The sequence below is a fragment of the Pisolithus orientalis genome (assembly GCF_024613125.1).
Source record: "Pisolithus orientalis strain OTSU chromosome Unknown F5J12scaffold_37, whole genome shotgun sequence".
In the NCBI taxonomy this organism is placed as follows: domain Eukaryota; kingdom Fungi; phylum Basidiomycota; class Agaricomycetes; order Boletales; family Pisolithaceae; genus Pisolithus; species Pisolithus orientalis.
In genome coordinates this window covers 356306-379274 of record NW_026260818.1, presented here as the reverse complement: position 1 = coordinate 379274, position 22969 = coordinate 356306, and the positions used below count along the sequence as shown (strand labels likewise).

The following is a 22969-nucleotide window of genomic DNA, read 5'->3' as shown; positions in this document are numbered from 1 at the left end:
TCAAATGATGACGTCACATGCTTCGAGTGTGGCAAAAAGGGCCACTATAAGCGTGATTGTCAATCCCAGAAGACCAAGGCCTCTCCCGGTGTTCGAATTGTTCTTTCCGACGATGGGAAGAAAGTTGCTTACATGGGAGATCGTCTGGCAATGGCCGACGAATTAAAGGCATACGGTTTAGATGGGAAGGATTTTTAACAGGGACCACGGCAACTCCTCATGTGGGTCCCGTTTCAGTGTTGTCCGCTATCTGTACTACCACCATAGATGATGAATCGAAAATGAGAGTTGGTTCACCTTTGGGAAGAGTATGGTTGCCGGACTACGGAGCAGGAGTAATGGTCTGCATCGACTCGGGTGCAGAGGTTTCGCTCATCTCGGAGTGAATCGTGCAAAAACTGAAAATCCCGACTTACCACGTCAAACAACGCTTCAAAACCACTTCGTTTACGGGAAAAGATGTTGAATGGGTTACCCGCAAGGTTACCATCAAAGTCATTATCAAGAACCACGTAATACGGATCAAATGTTATGTCGGTCCCCTCGTTGGAAAAGAACACATCCTCTTGGGAATGCCCTTTCTCTGATTTTATAAACCAAGGATGGATTGGGAGAACAACAAAATTTCCTGCTGGGATGATGGGTACGTACCAACTCGGGAAACTGATGTTTATATCCACAGTCAGGTCCCGTATTACGAAGGGTATGCGGTCAAGTTTAACGAGGATGGTTCTGTTCGAGAACCACCAGTAAGTTCAGTAAACAAGACTACCTTATCCACAGAACTCGAGGCTGCCTTATCCTCGACAAAGGAGGAAGTATTACTTCTGAAGGAGTATGAAGAATTCGCTCAAGTCTTTTCCAAGGAAGACATCCCGCTGCCTGTCCACCGACCTGGGTTGGATCACGAGATATGCCTCAAAGATGACTTCAAACCCAAGAAGGCGGCTGTATATCCTATGGCACCGGATGAACTCAAGGTACTAGACGAATTCTTAGAAGAAAACTTGAAGTGTAAGAAGATTCGACCATCGACATCGCCTCAAGCAGCGCTGGTGTTTTTCATTGCAAAGAAGGATGGGAAAAAGAGACTAATCCAAGATTACCGATATCTCAACTCTTTTACCATCCAGGATGCACACCCATTGCCGAATGCTCAGGCACTCTTCGACGAGTTGGTCGAATCCAAATACTACGCTAAGTTTGATATTCGTTGGGGGTTCACCAACCTCCAAGTCAAGGAAGGAGATGAATGGAAGGGAGCCTTTATCACCCCGAGAGGACTTTTCGAACCGACGGTAATGCTCTTCGGGCAATGTAACTCACCCCCTTCCTTTCAAAGGTATATGGACCAAACCTTTGAGAGTCAAAGAGGAAAACAAGTTGGCTATATGGACGACGTCGCTATTCGCGGAAAAACAAAGGAAGAACTCCGAAGCCATGTACGGGAGTTCCTGAAAATCTGCCAAAAAGAAGGTCTTCGCCTCAAAATTAGCAAATGCGTTTTTGAGGCCGAGGAAATAGAATTCTTAGGAATGATCATCGGGAAAGGTCACATGGAGACTTCGCCAACGAAGACAGATGCGATCGGAACCTGGGAAGCCCCTGACAATCTTACAGGACTTCGTCGCTTCCTTGGGTTCTGCAACTTCTACCGAAAGTTCATCCCCTCGTTTTCAAGCGTCGCTCGCCCACTCCACGACTTGACCAAAAAGGGAGTTTCCTATACTTGGACCGAAGAGTGTAACAATGCCTTCGAAAGACTAAAAACTTTGTTATGCTCGGCGCCGGTCCTTGCAATCCCGGACTTCTCGAAGCCCTTCGCACTATTTACCGATGCTTCCAAGCTCGGAACTGGAGCTGTACTCGCTCAGAAAGGAACGGATGACGAATGGCATCCATGCTCGTACCTCTCTCAATCCCTTGCAGGTGCTGAGCAGCGTTACCAAGTTTATGACTTGGAGATGCTGGCCGTCATCCGGGCTTTGAAAGTGTTTCGCCCCTATCTTCTTTCCCCCGTCGAACCCACCGTGGTCTTCACCGACCACAAAAATCTTGAATATTACCGAGAGCCTCAGCAGCTCACACCATGTCAGGCCCGTTGGGCCGCAACGGTCCAGTCTTACCCAATTTGTTTCTCTTGGCAAGCTGGACGCTTACAGGTCCCCGCGGATACCCTGTCCCGCAAAAACGAGGTCGCCGAACCTGCCCCAGTGGCCACGGTCCTTCCCCCGGACCTTTGGCTTTCCGAGGGGGTGGAAAACCCTCAAATTCGCCTCGTTTCGCCGGGTTTTTCCCTTACAAAACTTATAAAACAACAAAAAGACAACAAGTTAGTACGAATGGGCCGACTCCCAGCTCGCATGAAGCAGTCAAAATCTAAAACAAAACCCTACTCTCGCCCGACTGAGGAAACATCAAAGGAGAGAGGGGTCCCTGTAGCTCGCCCACCTGAGGAACCTACCAAAGGAGCCAGGGGCGTATTGGCCATTTCTGCCGAGATGTATCAAAAGATTAAAGAAACCGCTTCCAAAAAGGAGTCTGGCCCGGAAGCAACAGAAAACGTAACAACCGATGCTGACGGAACAAAACGCTTCGGAACTACCCGGTTGTACATCCCCCCCGAACACCGCCAACATTGTATGAGGACATATCATGACCACGAGTCCTCCGGCCACCCAGGACAAAAGGCCATGTCTGCGAAGATGAGAAAGGAGGTGTGGTGGGATGGCATGGGAAAGGACATCAAAGCCTATGTCGCCGGATGTCCGGCTTGTCAAGGAAGCAAGGTTGTTACACACCCTCCAAAACCCCCGGTAACGCCACACGAGACCCCAGGAACGGTTCTCCCGTTTCAACAGATCTCGATGGATTTCATTATGGACCTCCCCGTCTCGGGAGATGACAAATTCGACACTATCCTTACGGTCATTGATCAGGGGCTGTCCAAGGCTGCCCTGTTTGTTCCTTGTCACAAGACAATTGACTCCGTAGGATTGGCAAAACTGTTCCACCGCTTCATTTACGCCCGGTTTGGGTTACTGGAATCGGTGATCTCCGATCACGGACCACAGTTTGCTTCCTTGTTTACCAAGGAACTCTACAAGGCTATAGGAGTAAAACCAAAGCTGTCTACCGGTTACCACCCACAGACGAATGGAGAGAGCGAGCATGTCAACCAAGAGGTTGAAGGTTACTTGCGACTCTATTGTTCCGAGTTCCCCAACTCGTGGAGCAGTAAGTTACCTTCGGCCGAGTTCGCTCACAATTCCAGAATCCATTCGGTACACCAAATGACGCCATTCTCCTTACTCCTCGGATACAACCCATCACCCTACTCAGAGGTTAGGCTCACTCCGGTCCCCTCGGTAGAAGAAAGACTGGAAAGACTCGCCGCCAGCCAGGATGTCGCCATCCTGGCCCATAAAAAGGCACAGGAGTCAATGAAGGCCCGCTCAAAAGGGGTATATGTTGCGCCGAAGGTCGGAGACCGGGTTCTCCTGGATACTAACCACTTGCGCATCAAAAACCAGTGCGACAAGGTTGCGCCCCGACGACTCGGACCCTTCGAGGTGACTCAGGTTGTCTCGCCTGTAGCCTTCCAATTGGACCTTCCCCCGACCTGGAAGGTACATCTGGTGTTTCATGGCTCGCGGATCTTTCCGTTCATTGAAAACGAAATATATGGGACTGCGCCCGCAGCCCCCTTACTGGAAATGGTTGACGACGAGATCGAATGGGAGGTGGAGTCAATACTAAATCACAAAACTGATGGTCGTCGCGGTAAACGAAGGTACCTGGTCAAGTGGAAAGGGTTCCCCCATTCGTCAAACACGTGGGAACCCGAGGACAACTTAAAAGAACACGCAGAAGAAGTCCTCGACCAGTACAAGCTCGCTCGACACCTCAGAAACTAAATGGACTCCCCTCGCTCCATCAATACTGAGAACGACTATGCCGACCTCCCCCTTGCCACAGAATCCTTTTATGATGCCGACAACGACGGGCTCATTCCCCCCGTCAGTATCTATGCCCCAACCTCACCTCCAACGTCCCCCACCGGCTTTTATGTGTCTGGATTCTCGTCCCCGGTCTCCCAGTGTCGTCCAGTATCGCCCCCTGTCACCCGCCCTCTCAGGCCGCGTCCACTCCAGAACTTCACAGTCAGACGTGTCCCCGCCCCCAAGGCCAGAGTCCTCACAAAGGAGGACAGTAACCAACAGGGAAAGGGTAAGGAGTGGGTTGACAATGACACCGATCACGCAGGAACCACCAGCGGTAGCTCCCATGCTGCCGAATCTTCCCACCTACGCACCGCCTTCACTACATACTCAGACCGAAGTCATCGCGCGGCCCTCGACATCCTTGCCGCAGCTGCCACTGCCCGGATGGACCAGCAAGGATTACCAATCCCAGCGTCTGAATACCTGGACGTTGTTCAGGCACTTGACGTCTTCAACGACGGGGATGACATTAACAGGTGCACACCAGAACAAGTTATGTATTTTGGGATGCTGTCTAAAATCTACAGAGCATCAGACGTAATCAACGGGCTGGTGTCGAAGATCAGAACTCGGAAATTAGCAGGAACAGCCCCGCTCTCGGAGGTAATAATGATCGATATGCTTGAAAAGGCATCATCGGATCTTACCGAGGCAATCACCGGAGGGGCCTATCACCACTTACGACAACAACAAATCGGGGAATTCCTAGCCCCACCTGCTTCCCGACTTCTTGATCGTATAATCCCGAAAGAAGCGCAACCCGTTAAGGCCGAGGTAAAGGAAGGAAAGACGGATCAGGAGAAGGAGGTAATGTGGCGCGCGATGGAACTAGGGTTCATTGATTCCAGAGAGTTGTTTGAAGAGGTCAGTGCTCGTCTGGGAACCGGGACTCACAACTCCGCTTGGGAGGTGTTGTTACAGGACGCGTCTTGGGCTGGCATCCACAAAAACTACTTCAATGCCATCCACGCTGCCAACCCTCTCCCTGCAGCTCCCTTCGTCCCTGTCCCTGCGGATCAACTTCGATACTATCTCGGAGGGCAGTCCCCGGTACCCCCCGACCACCCGCTGTACCAGCACACCTGCTTCCAGTGTCGTTACCTGGGACATTGGTCGTGCCGCAACGGACGTGGCTCCTGCTTTACTCCGGCCCTCGAGGAGCCGTCATCTCCATCGCCAATAGAATGCGTTCCCGCGTCTATACTACTCGCAGACCCCTATCCACCCGTCCTCCTAACACGACTTCCGGGTCGTCCTCAAGGGTCTGAGGACCTTAGAGGGGGGGTAATGTTACGCTTTCTTCAAGCCCCTTACCTTTTTCGGCTCCTAGTGGTCACGTGTGTCACGTGCCTTGTTGCGTCGTTGGTACTCGTCGTGGTCTTAGGAGTTCGGATGATTAAGGGAGAACTCGGATCACCTGCTGTCCAGGTATTTCCAATACCTGTCGAGACTCATCACTTGTGATCCGTCCGTGACGTTCACCGCTCTTCTGATCCGGTTGTGTAGATGCTTTGTTCTTGGGTCCGTCCGCTTTCTCTGACTCACTTATATTGCCTGTATGATACTATAAAGCTCCGGTGTCTGGCTCCTTGCTGCGCAGTTGATTGCACAGCCAGTATAGCCTTCGTTTCCTTTACTACCCCCATCACTGACACCAGATGACTCTTATTTATTTCAAAGATTAGTTCGTTGACTACTGCAGATACGTGTCGCGACGCGTCTGTCGCGACTGGTAGGGTACTCGTACTTAGGGGTATTTAAACCCACGTACTTTACCATGTATCCTCAGTTTTTCGATAGCTTGCAACTGAGCTAATTACTTTGCTTCGATCCTTGTCTTCTCTCCGCGCGAACAACCTTAGGGACTCGCCAGCAGACAAGACCTCTGTCAGATCTTCGCAATAACTCAGCCATAGGGGTTATGACAAGTTCGGCCCATAGACTCCCACCTCGTGCGCTTCGTGCCTATTCCATTTGAAGAAGTCACCGCGCTCGGGCATAACAATAATGTTAATGAGCACCCCACTGGTACCTTCTCTATATCACAAATACAGCGTTGCGTGTTTGGCATTAGGTGGTCTCCTACTCCATCGTTATGTTTCCCCCACTCCTTCGACTTCGATATCGTGACAGACCAATCCTTGAGAGCCATCCAGCAAAACTTGTCGTTACAACGAAATACAAGCACTTTGTTCATTTCCTGCCTTTCCCACTTCGTGAGAACTTTTCGCTGCTTCTGACCGAACGCCGCCAGCCCACTGCCAACTGTGCTTCGCAGCAGGACGGAATACAGGTGCTTGGGTGTGCAAATATCGTCCATCTCCGAGTAGAAGTTCATGATACCGAGCGCATATATATTTGTCGCTGCCAATCCAGTGCCAGCCTCCCCCTCCCAGTTAATAGGGATACCTGTCACCCTAACAATGTCATCGGATAGAGGACACAAAATGTGGATATTGCTGGGACGCTAATACTCGGGGTAGCTAGCTGAGTAACCGACGCATGCAGGAATGACCACCAGCCTCATCAGAAAACCTACGTTGGTTAAGCTGAGAGGCTCATCGAGAGGTCCAAGCCCTGCTGCATCCTGATGGTCCATCTGGAAATCACTAGATAAATAGCATTCAGAACCAGAGGGGATCATACGCAAAGGATGAATATGGGATGAAACAGCCTTTCCCCTCCACAAAAACCAGCTGCAGGCATATCCTACTTCCAGAATTGCCTGGAAGAGCCTGAAGAATGCACGTTCCGGACCCCTCCCCATATGCCGCCACCATGCTCACTCCAAATATGCCCATCATGCAATGTGACTTGTCCTCCGCTCTCATGGTGATTCTTCGGGCAACCCACCTCATGCGTTGTGGTAAAGGTGGGCTCGTAAATCCAGGTTTGAAGTTAAGAAAATGATGGATGTCAATACCAGTTGCGGTCGAGATGGCTTTACGAAGCAAGTGGGACTGGAGAGAGTAGGTTCCACCACTGAGTTTTCTGACATCCGGGTCACTTATCTTGTCGTTCTGGAAGTCAGTAAGCAGATACCAGTCCTGTTATAGAACTTTAATCGTGACGGCGCAAGGAGCTCCTGCAAGGTCCGCTCTTGCGTGAACCAGTGATTGGTAGCGAGGTCGAGCAGTGACTGTGCTTGGCCCACATAAACAATGCAAACATGTGCATTGCGATACCATGTGAACATTGAACGGATCGATTCATCCAGTTCTGCAACTACTGGATTTGTCAATACTTCGTCCGCTTCCCATGTATGTGACAGGATGGCAAATTTTGTGATCTCCTCTACCCATTCACCCGATGGCAGAGTTGCACACCTCCCACCATGTATATTGATCCATCGTGGCCAGATTAGTTGGGTTTGAATGTTTTTGTTGCTCCATTGTGCTGATTTGCTGCACCACATTCTCGAGTCTCGTCAAGACGAGATGCTTCACTACTGCACTTCTTTCCAAGAGCTTCATATCCGGCAACTTTATGATGTGCAGGGGACAGTTAGCGAAGACAGTATAGCGAAACTTTGACTCGGCAACACTGTGCAGGCCATCCTCCCTAGAGCGATATCTTGGTGGATTCTTGTCGTGAACAGATGTTCACACCACTTACTCGAAAAGCAATGGTGTAGGACTCATTGGCTGATCGAGGGGATTGTCACTGGATCAAAGATTTCATCACGTCGAGATTAAGGGCGAGTGGTGAGGCACGTATGACAGAGACGATTGTTCGAGTTTTGCGTGATCCGATTTGTTGAAGTGCTGCAAGTATGCGATGGTGGGGTTCCTGCATCTATCAGACACCTATCCTTTGTTTTCAAAACCCTAAAACCCACTCACGGAGTAGGTTTGGTGAAGACCACTGTAGATGGGTCAAACGGTCTGCAGGAAACGATATCCCTCAGAAACCAGTATGACGTGTGGTGCTTTTCCCACTGACCTCCCCATACCACTAGGCATGATTTGCACGTGCGGATCCAAGGTGAAGGAGGAGACGTTTGAGTGCCGGTTTCCTTGGGGTTCCGGTGGTCGGGACAAACTGTGACAGGTTTTCGGTTGTTGATAACTCTTGAGGAAATTTAAATACTTGAATCCAGGATCTCCTCTATCTTGCGGAATGGATGTCAAGTCCAGTACAAAGAGAAGGTAATGAGGGTGTAGGGGAAGCCATGAACTGCTCTTATATCCCAAGTTGCCAGCTGGTTGCCTGGTGTAAAAACGAAGCTGTAAGTTATGGCATGTTAACAGCCCAAAAAGGCAACACAACGGGTGACCGCTTGGCGACACACGTCGTGTGGATTCAATACTTCACGTATTCACTGATGGCACTGATTACTCACAGTACTGATTATCAGGCCAGATTATCGACGTTTCAATGACATAAAAACCCTGGAAAACAAACCGCCTAAAGACCATGTACAACTGTGGAGAGGGGAATTGAAATGGAAGAGTGCATGGAAAGACGCAATGCGGCCTTCTGCTAGTACATAGCTGAGACGGATGGGGACGCCTTTCTGGCTTGTATTCAACCCAAACCCGTCCCGCCAGCAACACACATGTGTTCCTACAGCTCTCGTGTCTGAGTTTGAAATGAGATAGGGGTTCGGATGCAAGCTGTGTCCTTCTCTTGCAAGTGCGTCCCCCTCATACACTTCGTCCCATGCGACTCCTGTTCTTAGTGTATGTTTTGAAGGATGCTGTAGGTATCCTCAGTAGTGCAACAAGCTACTTATGTATTAGACCAACCTGTAGGTATCTACAGGACATCAGTAAGTATAATACTGGTAGTGAAAGTGAGCTTACCCTCAGTTGTGCAACAAGCTACTGAGGGAACAGTGAATAAACTACTGTAAAATGTGCGCTCTAAGGTGATTATGTAAGCACCCAAACATCGCACCAAAGTGAGCAGAACACAGGGGAGAATATATCTCCAACACACCCCCATAAGCTCCACTGTGTGAACAAGTAGAATAGCAGAAAACAGAACTCAAAAGAATGTGTACCAAATACTCCAATAAAACGAGTGTAATTTGTGTGTTGAGCTTCGAGTCCACAGCAATGCAAGTTGGATGGCCACAGGTTGAACCCACCCCTTTTAACTGTGATTTCAAAGTCAGATAAATGTGAATCAAATGCTCTCGTAGCTACTGGATTGCCATGACTGGCACGAGCGTAATACTAGGACTTGTATTTAGCATGATAGGCGTAACTTGATAGCACAAGCTGATAGATGTCTGATGAAGAAAACCAAGTTCACCCTGGGTTTGAATCCTGGACAACCCAGGTATGGCCTCCCAGATGGAGTATCCTAATACTGATAGTGACCTATGTACGTTGCGCCATCTCACACAGATAGTGTGTACATCCCATCCACTGTTCAACTCGGAGATCAAACCTGCACTGTCTGGATTTCGTCCAGCAATCATCTGCACATCACCCAGGCTGCATCCAGCGAGGAGGCTGCCAAACACCCTTGTGTGTATCAGTGGTGCGTATGTACATCTAATCTACTTTTCAACTTGGAGATTGAACCTGCATTATCTGACATTCATCCAGCGGTCATCCAGACATCATCCACAGTATATCCCGCAAGACAGCTGACAAACATCGGTGCGTACACCTGTTGAGCTTTGGCACCAGGATCTGTGTACCGTAGATTGGGTAAGCATCACTTATCATGATTACTACATCTCTGGGCCCACAACAACTTGACAGGCCCCTCCTGATCACAATATTATTGGCACCTACCTACACTTAAGTGTGTATACAATTACTGCTGATTGTCAATTACTTGTGCCTAATACATTCAGTCACAGCCATACTGCCTACCCCACAGTAACCATTGACATTCATTGTGGGACAGTAAGCAAGCTTATCTACTGTAGATCTGACTCTTAGGGTCATCAGCAGTCACTTGATCTTGAGTGTTCCAGGGGAAGTATTATTGATGGTTGAACACTCATTTCCTAGTGCTGAGACAGCAGAATGTAGGTCATCACAGTGTCCCCTGTATTTTTGTGCTGAATTCTTTTCAAAGGGTGGAGGCAAGTTGGAAAAAATGGATGGACATGCTTGGCATGCCTGGGACAACAAAGTCCACTCAAGAGACCATGCAAGGAGGCATGAAAAAACACAGACACATTTAAGCTCTGTTCAGTATCATTGTTCTAAGCACCAGGGAGCTTTTGATGCAGGGGGCTGTGTACCAGGTGATGGTGAAAAGTTCCCCAGTACCCATGATCAATCCATGCATGGTATTGGCCTTATTCTTGAGGAGATATCTGTCCCTAATGTGGAGGATGGCTTTGGGGAATACATTGGTGCAGACTTTGGTGAGGGGGGGGTTCAGTTTCAGGGGTCTCTTCTTGAGAAGAGCCATGCCCAAATTGCAGCAGCTCTTTCTAGCTTACTTGATGAGGATAAATTATCAGATGAAGAGGGACCAGGGGAGCAAGATGGGGAGACACTGGATAGTGAATCAGAGGTGAATGTGTTTATGGGGACTGGAAATGGTATGGGTTACTACTGCTAATGTCAAATTTGTGATTTTTGACCTGAATTTTAGAAGGGGATACTGGAATGAAATCTGATGGACAGATGACTACTTCTGAGGGAAATGAGTGGTTTCCATGGCCAAACAAATTGGTATGCAGCTATTAACAGAGAGGACTGACATTCACTAATAATACTCCAGTCTTGTACAATAGATATCTTGATGCACATCCCTTGCTCTGTCTTCTCACAGCATCAACTTGATCTCTTGATGTGGCTACTACACATCAATGGCATTCAAGATGTACCATCTGTTAGAACAATGAAGACTCTTGAAGATGGCCTTCAAAAAATCTGTGGTATTGAAACTTTGCCTTTCACTGGTGCTTTTGGGCACCAATATTATATGAATTCATTTTCAGACATTATCAGGCAGGTTGGTGGTTCATTGCCATAAATGACAAATACTGATTATGATAATATAGGAGATGGCTAACCCACATATTTGACCACAACTTCACTTCTACCCAGAAAATTCAGGGGGACAGTTGAATGAGGCATACCAGGCCAGAAGGTGGTTAAAAGAAATGGATCCAACACAGCTGACTCCTATGATTTGCCTTCATGGTCAAGATTTTTTCATATTTGAGCCAGCCCTTTTGTCAAATGGGCAGGTTTGCATGCCTATAAGGTGGTTTAAATGTGGAGGGCTTTTTTTTGCCAAGGCATGGTCTCTTCATGCTGTTGTTAATGACACAGGAAGTGGTTGGATAGTTGAGGGGCACACAGAGATTGAAATCTCAGAAAGAAACTTACTGGTATCATTCAAGAATTGGAATATCAGTCAATCAACATCTGTTCTCCCTCCTGCACACAATATCTTAGGTATGTTTCTTTTACTACTACATTTGTCCTACTCAAAACAACTAGGAATTGAAAATAGTTGTCAGGCTGGACTGTTGTTGGAACCATGGACACTCACAAACCCACATCAGGGAAATCATTGGTGTGTGCTTGCAAATGGAGCTTAGGTCTATGGTTTTCCAATCTGGCTTTACTGTGATGATACTTCAGGGAATGTATCAAAACGTTGGAACAAGCACCATTCATTCCTGTTCACACCAGCTGGCTTGCCACATGCTGCAGTGCATCAGGAATACAATGTTCACTTCCTATGCACATCTAATGTTGCACCACCCCTTGAAATGTTGGATGGTTTTGTAAATCAGCTTGAGTAAGTTTATGTTATTTTTGGTATTCACTCTGATTTATACATATTTTCTAGGGCTGCTCAAGAGACAGGTGTATGGGCATGGGATTGTGTACACAAGGAGCAAGTGTTAATGATTCCCTCTGTCTTAGCCCTGTTGGGGGACAATCCAATGCAAAGTGAGCTTGCCTGTCATGTAGGGTTGAGGGGAAAATACTTCTGTTGTGTTTGCAATGTCAAAGGCCATGACACTCAAGACTTGGACACAAATGCTAATGATGAAACACTGGAGCAGAGTGATGGAGGACAGAGTGATGGTCAGAGGTCAGTCAGGAGTGCAGGGGGGGAGTCAGTTAGTGGTAGAAAGAAGGGAAAAGGGAAAGAGACAATGAGTGGTATGGTTTCTTGAATTAAGCGAATTTCTGAAGGTATGGGCACATATGACTGTCTAGGCAACTACTTAAAATTTTAACCAAGATTGGTGAACCTTGCCAGTGAGAGCAGTCAATAATTGAGCTCAAATCAATGTTTACAATGGCATCTACCATAGGGAATCAAACCAAAATCAAGGAGAAGATGACATCAACTGGATTGAAAGACACATATCTTGAATACTTTATCAATGGGATGGCAGCATCATGTAAGAGGCAGCAGGGAAGCAGTTCAAAGCAGGAGGCACTGGATGTGTTCATCAAGGGACTTCCTGAGAATGTGTATAGCCCAGTGTGGCGCATCAAAGGTGAATGGCTTGACATGTGACACAAAGAAAAAAATCCTCACAACCCCATAGGACTTAATCCTCATGCAGACACTCCTGTGGAGGTGCTGCACACTGTTCTTTTAGGATTTGTCAAGTATTTCTGGAGAGATGTGGTGAACATCAGGGTTGGCAAGAACAAAATAAAGCATGAACTTCTTGAAGCTCACCTGTCTTCATTTGATACAACAGGGCTAGGGATACCACCCCTGTCTGGTCACACCCTTGTCCAGTATGCTGGATCATTGGTGGGCCATGACTTTCATGCAATAGCACAGGCTGCACCATTTGTTCTCCATGGACTTGTTCCACAAGAATGCTATGAGGCCTGGGTAGCATTATCAAAAATGATCCCCCTCATTTGGAAACCAGAAATTGAAGATGTTGATGCTCACTTGGTAAGTGAATAGAACTTCCCCTTTTGTTTAAGACTTATTTCATGTGCCAGACACAACTTGAAATTGCAATTCAAGAATTTCTTGCTCGCACTGCATGCTGGACACCTCACTGGTTCAACAAACCCAAATTTCATATATTGCTCCACCTTCCAGAGCATATCCATCCTTTTGGTCCTGCTGCCTTGTTTGCCACTGAAGGATTTGAGTCATTCAATGCAGTCATCCATGCCAAAAGTGTTCACTCAAACTGACAATCTCCATCACATGACATTGCAAAGGCATTTGCTCATGGAAACCGCATTCATCACATTCTCAGTGGTGCTCCATTACACATCCATGCAAATCACCCCAACCTTGGAGTTCAAATAAAGAAGCTGATTGAGAAGCCACCTCTGGATGCCCTGAATGCTGGAGATGCTGGAGTTTGGTGGCCTGCAGGCACAGCCCTGCTGACACTTGTTAGTAAACCCAATATTATCACAGATTATCTGGGTATGGATAGCTCCTCTCTGTCAAAGCCAGGATCTTGTGTAAAGGACAACCTGCCCTGGCATCCATACCATGAAACCAGGACTGGCCAACAATTCCCCACAGCTCTCTCTTCCCTTTCCCAGGAAATACTCCATGACAATAATTTTCATACATGCAGGTCTATGATCTTGATGAATGGGGACAGATGCATTCCAGGCCAATGGGTTCTCATTCACCAACAGAATGGTCAGCAACCTCTGGTTGCACAGGTGAAGGAGATTATTCAAAGGCAAGGGTCAACTGCAGAGATGACATCTTCCCCAGATGCCATTTTTCTTCAGTCAGGAAAAATACAGGGGTCCACCAGACCTTATCAGATGCCATTGGTGCAGTATGATGATACCAATATACTTCTCCCCATTGAGGTAAGTTTACTACATTTATCCATTCATGATACTTAGTTCAAGTAGCAGTTACTGTGCTCAGTCAACCTTCAGCATTGTTGTGATATCCACAATTGTGCTGCAGCTCACCAGGGAACATCCAATACCTCCCCCAGTATTGTTCACAAGGGAAACCCAAATGATTTTGTGCTAAACACTGCAAAAATGCATGATGCCAAGCACATTCTGCCCCTAGTTTGTGAATCCCTAACTCCACTCAGCACAGATCATGCAATTATGGAGGGTTGTGCTTGTGAGATAGACAATAAAAAATCTACACAATACCCAAACAATATCCCCCAACCTTGGGCAAGCTCATCAGGGCATTCTATTAGGCTGATTAAATAGTAGATGCTACCATTATGCTCCAAGTCTAATAGATGTGTTGTTCATATTACTGGTCATGTGTTCCTTAGTCAGCATATCACTGTGAGTTGCACTGTGATACACCTTTGCAAAACCAGTGCAGGGGCCTCATTCTTGGATGTGGTGTGCAAACCATCATGTCTTGTTATGCCTGTGTACAGCCTTTTGATGATCCTACCAGTCCATGTTGGAAACATGTGGATGAACATGTGGACACCTATCTCGGTTCCAATGTGCATAAAAACTCACTCAGCTGCCCTCCATGGTTCCCCCAGTCCATTGACTCACTCCACTCATTTCTACTACTGTACCCAAGACCCTCAATGTCTTTCAATTTTTCTAATATCAGGAACTCTCCATCTACTCAGTCTAGTAGTCATTCATTTCCTACTCCATCTGCCACCCCATTCACCCATACCCTGCCCACCACCCCACACTTCCCCCCTGCTCAAAACAATCCCAATACTGATCCCACCCTTCTGGATGAAGATGTCGTCCCAGCTCGCTTTATTGATGCCCTCGCCAATCAGTTTAGTTTTGGTGATTCCGAGCAGGACCTACGGCATAACCTCCATGGCTTTGCAAAGGCAGGTAACTCTTTGTGACAGAATCATAATACTAATACATTGGCAGATGGGGCATGGCCTCCAGAAAGCAGATATTGCTACACATTCATACTTACTTGCAGCCATTTTCAGCTTAATCAAGGAAAACCAGGCAATGACCAATGTGCACTGCAACACACAACAACTTCTCGCAGACCTGCAAATTTGACTCGAAAACACATTTACACTATCACACGAACAGAAGGTTAGTTTATTTAGCACACAAATTCAGCCATTCATCTGTTTCTTTCTTGTAGGCTAATGTCTGTATTGTTGCTGGAGACATAATTTTTGAGGCTAGCTGGATCACATTTATGACAATCCACTTTGACGTTGAGGTTCACAACCATATATACTGATTCTAAGTCACTCTAATTCCACCAGTCAAAGGTCCAGCAATCCCAAAAAGAATTACAGTTCACAAATATCTATGGTAACCCAGCACAAGAGAAAATCCTAATGGCATATATCAAGTGGCAATGCTCAAGCATTCGTAATTCATTCCAAGAGCTGGTATGTCTCATTTTCTGTTTCCAACTCCATCCTGATTGATTCATTTGTCATAGCTGTGAGATAGTGTCATTGGAGATGGAACATGCACACTCTCTGATTTTGTGTTTGAAAGTGTGCAGCGGTACAAAATTGGTGGCCCCACTTCAGGCCTCACACCAGCATGCACCGCTCGACTTGCTATACTTGTAAGTGGTACATACCAATTACAATTTTTGTATTAATTTTGTGTGTTAGTGCCGTTTTGCTTATGAAAATCCTGAGCTCCTTGACCATGAGGAAGATGTTGAGGACGATTCACCACCAATGGAAGATGACTCAGGCTCATGGCACCACTCTGCCCAAGAGCCTCAAAGGAAAAAGTGAAAGCATGGTGGCTGTGTCCCCAGGGGAGAGGATTTCTGGTTGCAAGTGGAAAAATGGTTTGATGCATGCAGAAAGCAATGGGGTGATTCATGGACCACACCAAACTGGAACAGGTGAGAATATGAGCCATCATACACACAGCAGTCATGCTAACACCTGCCTATGCTCTAGCTACATCTCAGAAACAATTGCCAAGGATGAAGATCGCTACAAGGTCCATGTCATTCACAACCCATTCATGGAAGATGTGCACACAGATGACAGGTTTTTCACTGGGCCCATCACTTCAGCTGGTCTTGGGGCTGCTGAGGATCCCCTTCAAGAAATGGTTTGATGGTTTACATCCATACTGTACCCCATTCAATCTCCTGTCGTCCATAGCACAACACTCCATACATTTTAGTACCATATGATTAAAGGACGTTGTCTACATTGAGCATTACACCCACTTTCATTATACATCACCCAATATTTGAGCATCCAACTCCACATATGTGATCACAGCTGTTGGAGAGTGCATCCTTGATCTCCTCCCCAGCATGTACTCTGCTTGGCATGATGTCCAGTTGAGAGTTGTCACTGTTTGTCAGCTTGTTGTGTGACACATGGTCCTGGTACCATAATGCATTCATATGTGATCTGTAGCAGCAGCCAAATGAGTGAATAGACAACGAATTCATGCATTACAACCTGAGGCAGTGGCATAATAATCTGTGGGCCAACTATTCTTCAACCTACAGCTCAGCTACATTGAAACATATTATTTGCCAAGCTCACCCATCCAACATCACAGAGCAAACCTTGTATTCTACTTCAACCAGCAACAACAACCAGCAACAACCAAAATTTGGTGAGCAGAGTCCATTGTAACCACCAGACAGAATTCCCTTTTTAACTGCATTCTCAATTATAGAATACACTAATTGCATCTGCCTACGGTTAACCAGGAGCCAACAGTTTTGCATGCTGGTGTCCGTAGTGTGAGGTGTGTCGCAAATTTCTTGGGCACGTGATAAGAACCTTATAATACATGTTAAGGGTGGCTGTTCACACTTCCGTTATAAGCCATGCCAATGCCACCCATGTGTCATTGAAAGATTGCCAAAAATGGGTATTTGTACATAATATTTTACACATTTGCACTATATCTTAGATAAAATATCACATATTTGCTATAATCTAGCCAAACCTGACCATTATAATGGCAAGTGGTCCATTACATGCTGCTTACAATGGGGGCACGTGACAATGGACCAAATAAATTTGCGACACAGTTGTATGGTGTGCATTTCCATTCGTGCGAGCTTCGCTGACGCTTCGTAGATCTACTTTGATCCTGCCGCATCGACGTCGAGCCCTGTATGGTATACGGATATGTGCGATTAGGTCCGGAGGGGGTTCGGGTGGTGCAGGTAAGTGGTTCGGCCGTTCTACCTCTCGTTTTCGAACGTTCTGACTTCAGATGTCAGCCAGCAGCTTCTTTGTTGCTCCGTTCGAGCAGACGGCATTGCTGCTTGTTGTGCCGTCCTTCCCGCTACTGTAACACTCGTCATCGGCTTCCTGTGGCCGAAAAACTACATTTGGTGAGCTATCTCGTATCTCGGCCGTTCGAACGCTGATCGCTCTTATCTTCAGCTTCGTCAACGCTCTCCCACCATCTTGACTATCCTCCCAGTGGGAGGTACCCCTGCCGTGCTCACCTAGACCCCCGGTCTCATCAATTGAGACATTCCATGTGCACTGACCTTTGCAGGTCTCTTGTCGCACTGCAGGCACGTGATCTCATTCGGGGTGGGGTCGCTCAGCCTCTTGCAGATCTTTGAGGCATTTTGGCTTGTTAGTGAGCGCTGCCTGATCCGAAAGGGTCGTTTGGGCTTCGTGAGGATGCGGTATGGTAATTTCTCCATTGCTGACTGTTTGTGCTCGCGCTAACTTCCTTTCTGTGTTCGAAGTACCAAAGACTTGGTCAGATTGTCCAATGAATGGGTTTGGAGCTGTGACATGGATGCATGGAGGGTCAGGTATGTCGGCGATCAGACTGCTGCACGTTCGGATGTGCTGATCATGATTGACAGGCATCTGTGAAGTAGTTTTGATGGCACGAGTGTTCTCGAGATTAGTAGAATTGATTGCGAGATCGAAAGTCTCGCTGCCGGATTTGAGTAGATGTAAATCCCTTGTCACGTTGGCAACGACGAGTTGACTGCGCGTGCCTGTAGCGCTAGTCTCATCTGTACAGCCACTTGACATCTTAGGGTTTGCATCTCCAAGTTCATCCATTGAGCCACTGCCTGCTTCGCATGGCACTCCCTCCAGCTCCAGCTCCGAGTGCCCATTTAGGGCATGTTCGACCTCTGCTGTAGGTATGTCGATGCTTGACGCTTCGACTTGTCTGCACTGACTAGGCGTGACTTCTACAGTCTCTAGTGACAGCTCTGCGCTGTCCTTTTTGTTGTCATGAGTAGCTGACTGGCCGAGAAGGCTGCCACTGGTTCACTGAGAGGTTGCTTCAGCCTCGTGTAGTATGGGTGAGTGGCAATTTTGCAAGTCATCACTTTGCGCGTCCTCCTCAGTTGTTTTCCAGCTTTCTGGTCTCGTAACTGAGCCATAGCGCTTCTCAAGGTAGGTGAACTTCTCGAGGGGTGCTTTTAGATGGAGTATGAATGAGAATATGTAGTCCGAAATTCCGAAGATCAATAGAAGATTGACCTTCGAGCTCTGCTTGTGCCAGAACTCATCTGAGGTTTGCCATGCTGCGACCTCGTCTCGTTCCTCATTGGTCTGAGGTGTCCAGCCCTCACCTTGACCTTTCAGCTGTGCTGGATGTATAGGTCGTGTTTCAGACCCGAGTAGGAACCCCATCAAGCCTTCATCTGCAATGGCATTTAGGACCCAACTGCCATAAGCTGTCCAGTTATGTCCATCGTCTGCGAGCTCTGGTAGGTCGTCCATGCTTTATCCAATAGCCTTGAGGGTATAGAGTGTTCTGGAAACTTTGTAGCAGAGTCAAGTAGTTGTTTTCGGACTTTGCACACTGAGTGGGCCTACAATAAAATTTTCCGTGCTAGGTGGGGCTCATAACCTTTTGAAGGATGCTGTAGGTATCCTCAGTAGTGCAACAAGCTACTTATGTATTAGACCAACCTGTAGGTATCTACAGGACATCAGTAAGTATAATACTGGTAGTGAAAGTGAGCTTACCCTCAGTAGTGCAACAAGCTACTGAGGGAACAGTGAATAAACTACTGTAAAATGTGCGCTCTAAGGTGATTATGTAAGCACCCAAACATCGCACCAAAGTGAGCAGAACACAGGGGAGAATATATCTCTAACAGTATGTACCAGGCACAAGGGTAGTGAAGGATGCAGGGTACAGTGGAACGAAACCCTTTGTTGCTTTTGCTCGCTGAGAAGGTGTCCTGCGGAGTGCAAGCTTACACAAGCAGACACACCTTGGACTTGTGTCGTCAAACTTCATTTTATTACAGACGAACGTGGCTCACCCATCAAACCCAACAGCATTAGTCACTGATTCATGGATTGCGAGCGTTATGCACAATGTGCCCTGCATCCTTCGCTACCCTTGTGGCTGCCTCTCCCACGATACGATGCGATACTATAGACACCAGAAGCAGTAGCATACAGTCGCTTTCAGGCGGTGGCGGCGAAATAGGTTGGATTTGAGTATCACCTCGTAAGGTCGTGGCAGGTGGAAACTTTTTTTCAACCTCTGCAGTGTCAACGTGGTGATGGTGATTAGCATGATTTAGCGCTCTGTGTGTGGAATCAAACGCTTTGTACATAAAATTCGTTAAGTTCCTTCGACTTCGCTCCGCTTCTGCAGTTTTCTTGCTGCCATAGTTTTCTAGAATTCCAGCCGGGACCGGACTCCTAGCAATGCCCTTGGAGTCGAACGTGAGCGATTCTCTTCATTCGAATTTTTAGTCTGCCTATGGAGGCGGGGCCTTTGGGTTGTCTCAGCTGGCGCATAAATAACCACCTTGGAATTCGCATTGCGGGCCATTATAAACAAGCTACATAAACTCTCTAAACTATATTATAAAGTATGTGCCAGTGTCCAACTCCGAAGTGCAGTTAATGTGGTAGTAATTCTGAACCAGCAGGATATCTACTCAAAGAAGAAATTCAATTATACGCCTGCCTTAAGGAGCACGTGTCAATGTTCCATCAATCACGGGGAGAAAGGATAGCAGGGTTTATTTCAGTGGCCGCAGGCCCACCGGGTACTGCACCAGGGAACCACCTTGCCAAGTTCGCCGCACGCCGCTCATTGGTTGGTGGCTCCAGGGGAATCGTTGCATCGGCATCATAGTACGCGATAGCGAATGCAATTCTAGTGTTTTCTGTCGTGTTGGATGCTGCAGCATGGTATGTCCAGCACGAGTGGCTATAACATCTGTGCTAAGCCTGATTTCCAACAGCTGAGAATGAGACACTTACAATGTTGCATCTCCTGCATTCATATGTTGCGCGGGGGCCACAGACAGGTTTTCTTTCTCTACCAAATTTCTGATATATTCATCGCTCTCATCGGAAATCGGCAGATGTTCAGCATCTTTATTGAGATGTGAACCCGACACGAACGACATCGGACCCATGTCTATCGGGCAATCGAGAAGCGGAACCCAAAGGGTTATGCACTTTTCCGTGTCAAGGGGCCTGTCGTAACGGGTACAGCTCAATGCATGTTCGGGGCCAGAAGTTAGAAAGAGGTCACTGACCAGTAGTGCCCGTCCTGGTGCCATGGTGTCGGTTTGCCCTTACCAAGACCCTCCTTGAAGAAGGTGAGGTCGTGGTAAACCCGCACGTCACGGCATCCCAAGAACTTCGCAGCGACTCCTTATTTTTCAAGGTGAGCGTGAGATTGGCGGCCAATGGTTACGAACGTACCTGCGTAACGCTTGGACAAGACATGTGCTCGCACGACGTCGTTAATTTCCCATAGGTTTTGGGTGATGCGGAACGCCTTCTGGAAGTCCTCCTCTTCGGCTTTGAGAGCTTCATGCGCTCGCAAAACAGCAGTGCGCAATTCAGCAATCTCCGATCTCGGGAATGACATTCCTTAGTAGGATGTGACCCTAGAAGATTTCGGTCAGCAAAGACAGCCCCGCTCAGCGCAAGTACGGGACAGACGTTGTTCTGGTATTCATTAATCTGAGACTGGGAGAGATCGTAGTCCTCAGCGAGTGCAACACGAGTGTGGAAGACCATTATGGATATTCAGAAGGTTGTAGGCTTTGTGACTGGAAAGACTGGGTGGTATTTGGTTTCTGAATCTCGTCGACCATCTTTCCAGCTTTTTAAATCTTCAGAGGGGTGCAGTCGGGCTATGTCGCTCACTACACCCTTGCACCCGAGTCACAGCAAACCAGTGGGTAACAAAGACTAAGTTCACGGTACGGAAACCTCAGTGGTGACGGTTTCACCATTGAATATTGACCGGACATACCATGTGTCATGAATGATCGGATACTGTTAGTGCGGTCTTCCCGCAAGTGCAGGGCGATGCGTAAATTGAGCCGGATCATCCCCATCATTTTGCAGGCTGTTCGAAGCCTTCATCACATTTCAAAATAGGTAAGCTCAGGGAAGCAACCGAGACTGTACTAGATCCTGATTGGTCCACATGTATGTTCACCGCCACAGGTACTGCATTCTCCGATACCACCCCTTTCCGTTCAACTTGAAACAGGAGCCCAGAGGGCCAACCGAGTGTACAGGTGTTATGTAATATTATAAAGAACTAACCATACACCGAGCATTTAGGATACACTAGACGAGTACCGACTGTAGAAATCGGGAGACGAGATCAGTGTTGTGATGCAAGCTCCCTTGCAACCAAAGGTTTATTCGAACCTCTCGGAATGTTGTTTAGAATTTCCCAACCCCATGTTCCCAGTGGCCAGGTATTGGGTAACGGCTAAGAGTGTGCATCCCATGAGGATAACTCCGCCGGAGTACAATCCAACATCATCGAGTCCGCCAGACTTGGTGCGTATCACATCCCCAAGTGGCGACCCTCCGGTCGCACCGGAAGCCGAAAAAAACACAGCCAGCATAGCATAGAAAGTCTCCAATGAGACAGTATACTCACCATACACGTGATCGCCATGTCAATCATGACCAGGGCGATGATAAGAATGATGTCACTGTGACATGGGGAAGCCAAACTCGTACCTTCTACATGCATTCGCTCTCCCTGCCAAGCCGTCCCAGTGCACTTGAGGTCAAGCCAACAAATGGCCTCGTGGCGTACCCACACATTGCTGCACAACGACCAAGGAGGCCATAATAGAAGTCACATACGGCCAGGCGGAAGACCCGACTGCTCATACTAAGGTTAGGGTGCTGAGTGCCCAAAATCTGTCGGCAAGGAACAAGTTATGGAAATAAAATAAAACGTGAAATCTGCGGAAAATCCAGCTACCTATCCAGACCAATAGTGATTCTAGTACGTAGGAGGTACGACTAGCAATAGAATTTGTCGCAAATTTATTTGGTCCATTGTCACGTGCCCCCATTGTAAGCAGCATGTAATGGACCACTTGCCATTATAATGGTCAGGTTTGGCTAGATTATAGCAAATATGTGATATTTTATCTAAGATATAGTGCAAATGTGTAAAATATTATGTACAAATACCCATTTTTGGCAATCTTTCAATGACACATGGGTGGCATTGGCATGGCTTATAACGGAAGTGTGAACAGCCACCCTTAACATGTATTATAAGGTTCTTATCACGTGCCCAAGAAATTTGCGACATTTTGTCTTTGCGCGAGTGGCTGTGCTGCGACGTGCTCCGTCTTTTCTCTCCTCCACCGTCGTCAGCACTCTGCCCACAGCGATGGTTTCCTTACAAATGCAGAGGTGTTAAAGGCTTAGCAATTGAACAGGCCTTCCTTGATGTTGGAAGAAGGGAGATGTGGGCAGAGGGACTATCTGATGCATAATACAGTAGCATTTTGATAAAATGAAGGACATGAACCAAGTTGGTGATGATGACAGAAAAGGTGATAATAAGTACTATGGGCATGAATGCTCCATTTGAAGCTGACTTTCCCAAACAGTTACCAGGTAGCTAGTGGAAGCACAGTACCTCTGATACTTGATCCAATTGCAAGGATGATGAAAGCTTGCAACCATTTCTTCAAAACCAATGGAATGTCAAATTGGAGAGAAGAGTACCACATACACCAGTGGGACACAATTGCAGAGTGCTGCTGAAGAGCATGCCAGCAAGGAACTGAATGATCAAGGTAGCACATTGTCAACTGCTGTCTCAGACAACAAGCTCTGGCCCCAGTTGCTACTCCCTGACCAT

At 47.3% G+C, this 22969-nt stretch overlaps 5 protein-coding genes across 5 annotated transcripts; 2 read left to right on the top strand and 3 right to left on the bottom strand.

Moving 5' to 3' along the window:
* Positions 1-6962: 6962 nt before the first annotated feature.
* F5J12DRAFT_359025 (uncharacterized protein) lies at positions 6963-7602 on the bottom strand. The gene has a single exon (XM_051739043.1). It carries the CDS (start codon positions 7417-7419, stop codon positions 7012-7014), a length of 408 nt encoding a protein of 135 aa, XP_051596634.1. The 5' UTR covers positions 7420-7602; the 3' UTR covers positions 6963-7011.
* A 2462-nt stretch (positions 7603-10064) lies between these two features.
* Positions 10065-13795, top strand: F5J12DRAFT_907093 (uncharacterized protein; the record flags this gene model as incomplete). The annotated part of the gene is made up of 12 exons (XM_051748873.1): positions 10065-10338; positions 10438-10518; positions 10572-10651; positions 10701-10938; positions 11030-11508; positions 11530-11732; positions 11784-12032; positions 12186-12189; positions 12213-12447; positions 12499-12863; positions 12914-13099; positions 13142-13795. 12 exons carry the CDS (start codon positions 10065-10067, stop codon positions 13793-13795), a joined length of 3048 nt encoding a protein of 1015 aa, XP_051596633.1.
* A 671-nt stretch (positions 13796-14466) lies between these two features.
* On the top strand, positions 14467-15958 carry F5J12DRAFT_929199 (uncharacterized protein; the record flags this gene model as incomplete). The annotated part of the gene is made up of 8 exons (XM_051749483.1): positions 14467-14734; positions 14777-14953; positions 15031-15086; positions 15133-15261; positions 15381-15446; positions 15496-15620; positions 15648-15737; positions 15796-15958. The coding sequence occupies 8 exons, from the start codon at positions 14467-14469 to the stop codon at positions 15956-15958; spliced, it is 1074 nt and encodes a 357-aa protein (XP_051596632.1).
* A 1448-nt stretch (positions 15959-17406) lies between these two features.
* On the bottom strand, positions 17407-18576 carry F5J12DRAFT_785465 (uncharacterized protein; the record flags this gene model as incomplete). Its single annotated transcript, XM_051743246.1, has 2 exons — positions 17407-18089; positions 18180-18576. The coding sequence occupies 2 exons, from the start codon at positions 18574-18576 to the stop codon at positions 17407-17409; spliced, it is 1080 nt and encodes a 359-aa protein (XP_051596631.1).
* Positions 18577-19730: 1154 nt separating this feature from the next.
* Positions 19731-20871, bottom strand: F5J12DRAFT_358892 (uncharacterized protein). The gene is made up of 5 exons (XM_051739042.1): positions 20779-20871; positions 20536-20723; positions 20367-20484; positions 20086-20304; positions 19731-20032 (listed from the first exon to the last, which is right to left on the bottom strand). Exons 2-5 carry the CDS (start codon positions 20702-20704, stop codon positions 19813-19815), a joined length of 726 nt encoding a protein of 241 aa, XP_051596630.1. The 5' UTR covers positions 20705-20723; positions 20779-20871; the 3' UTR covers positions 19731-19812.
* Positions 20872-22969: the final 2098 nt, after the last annotated feature.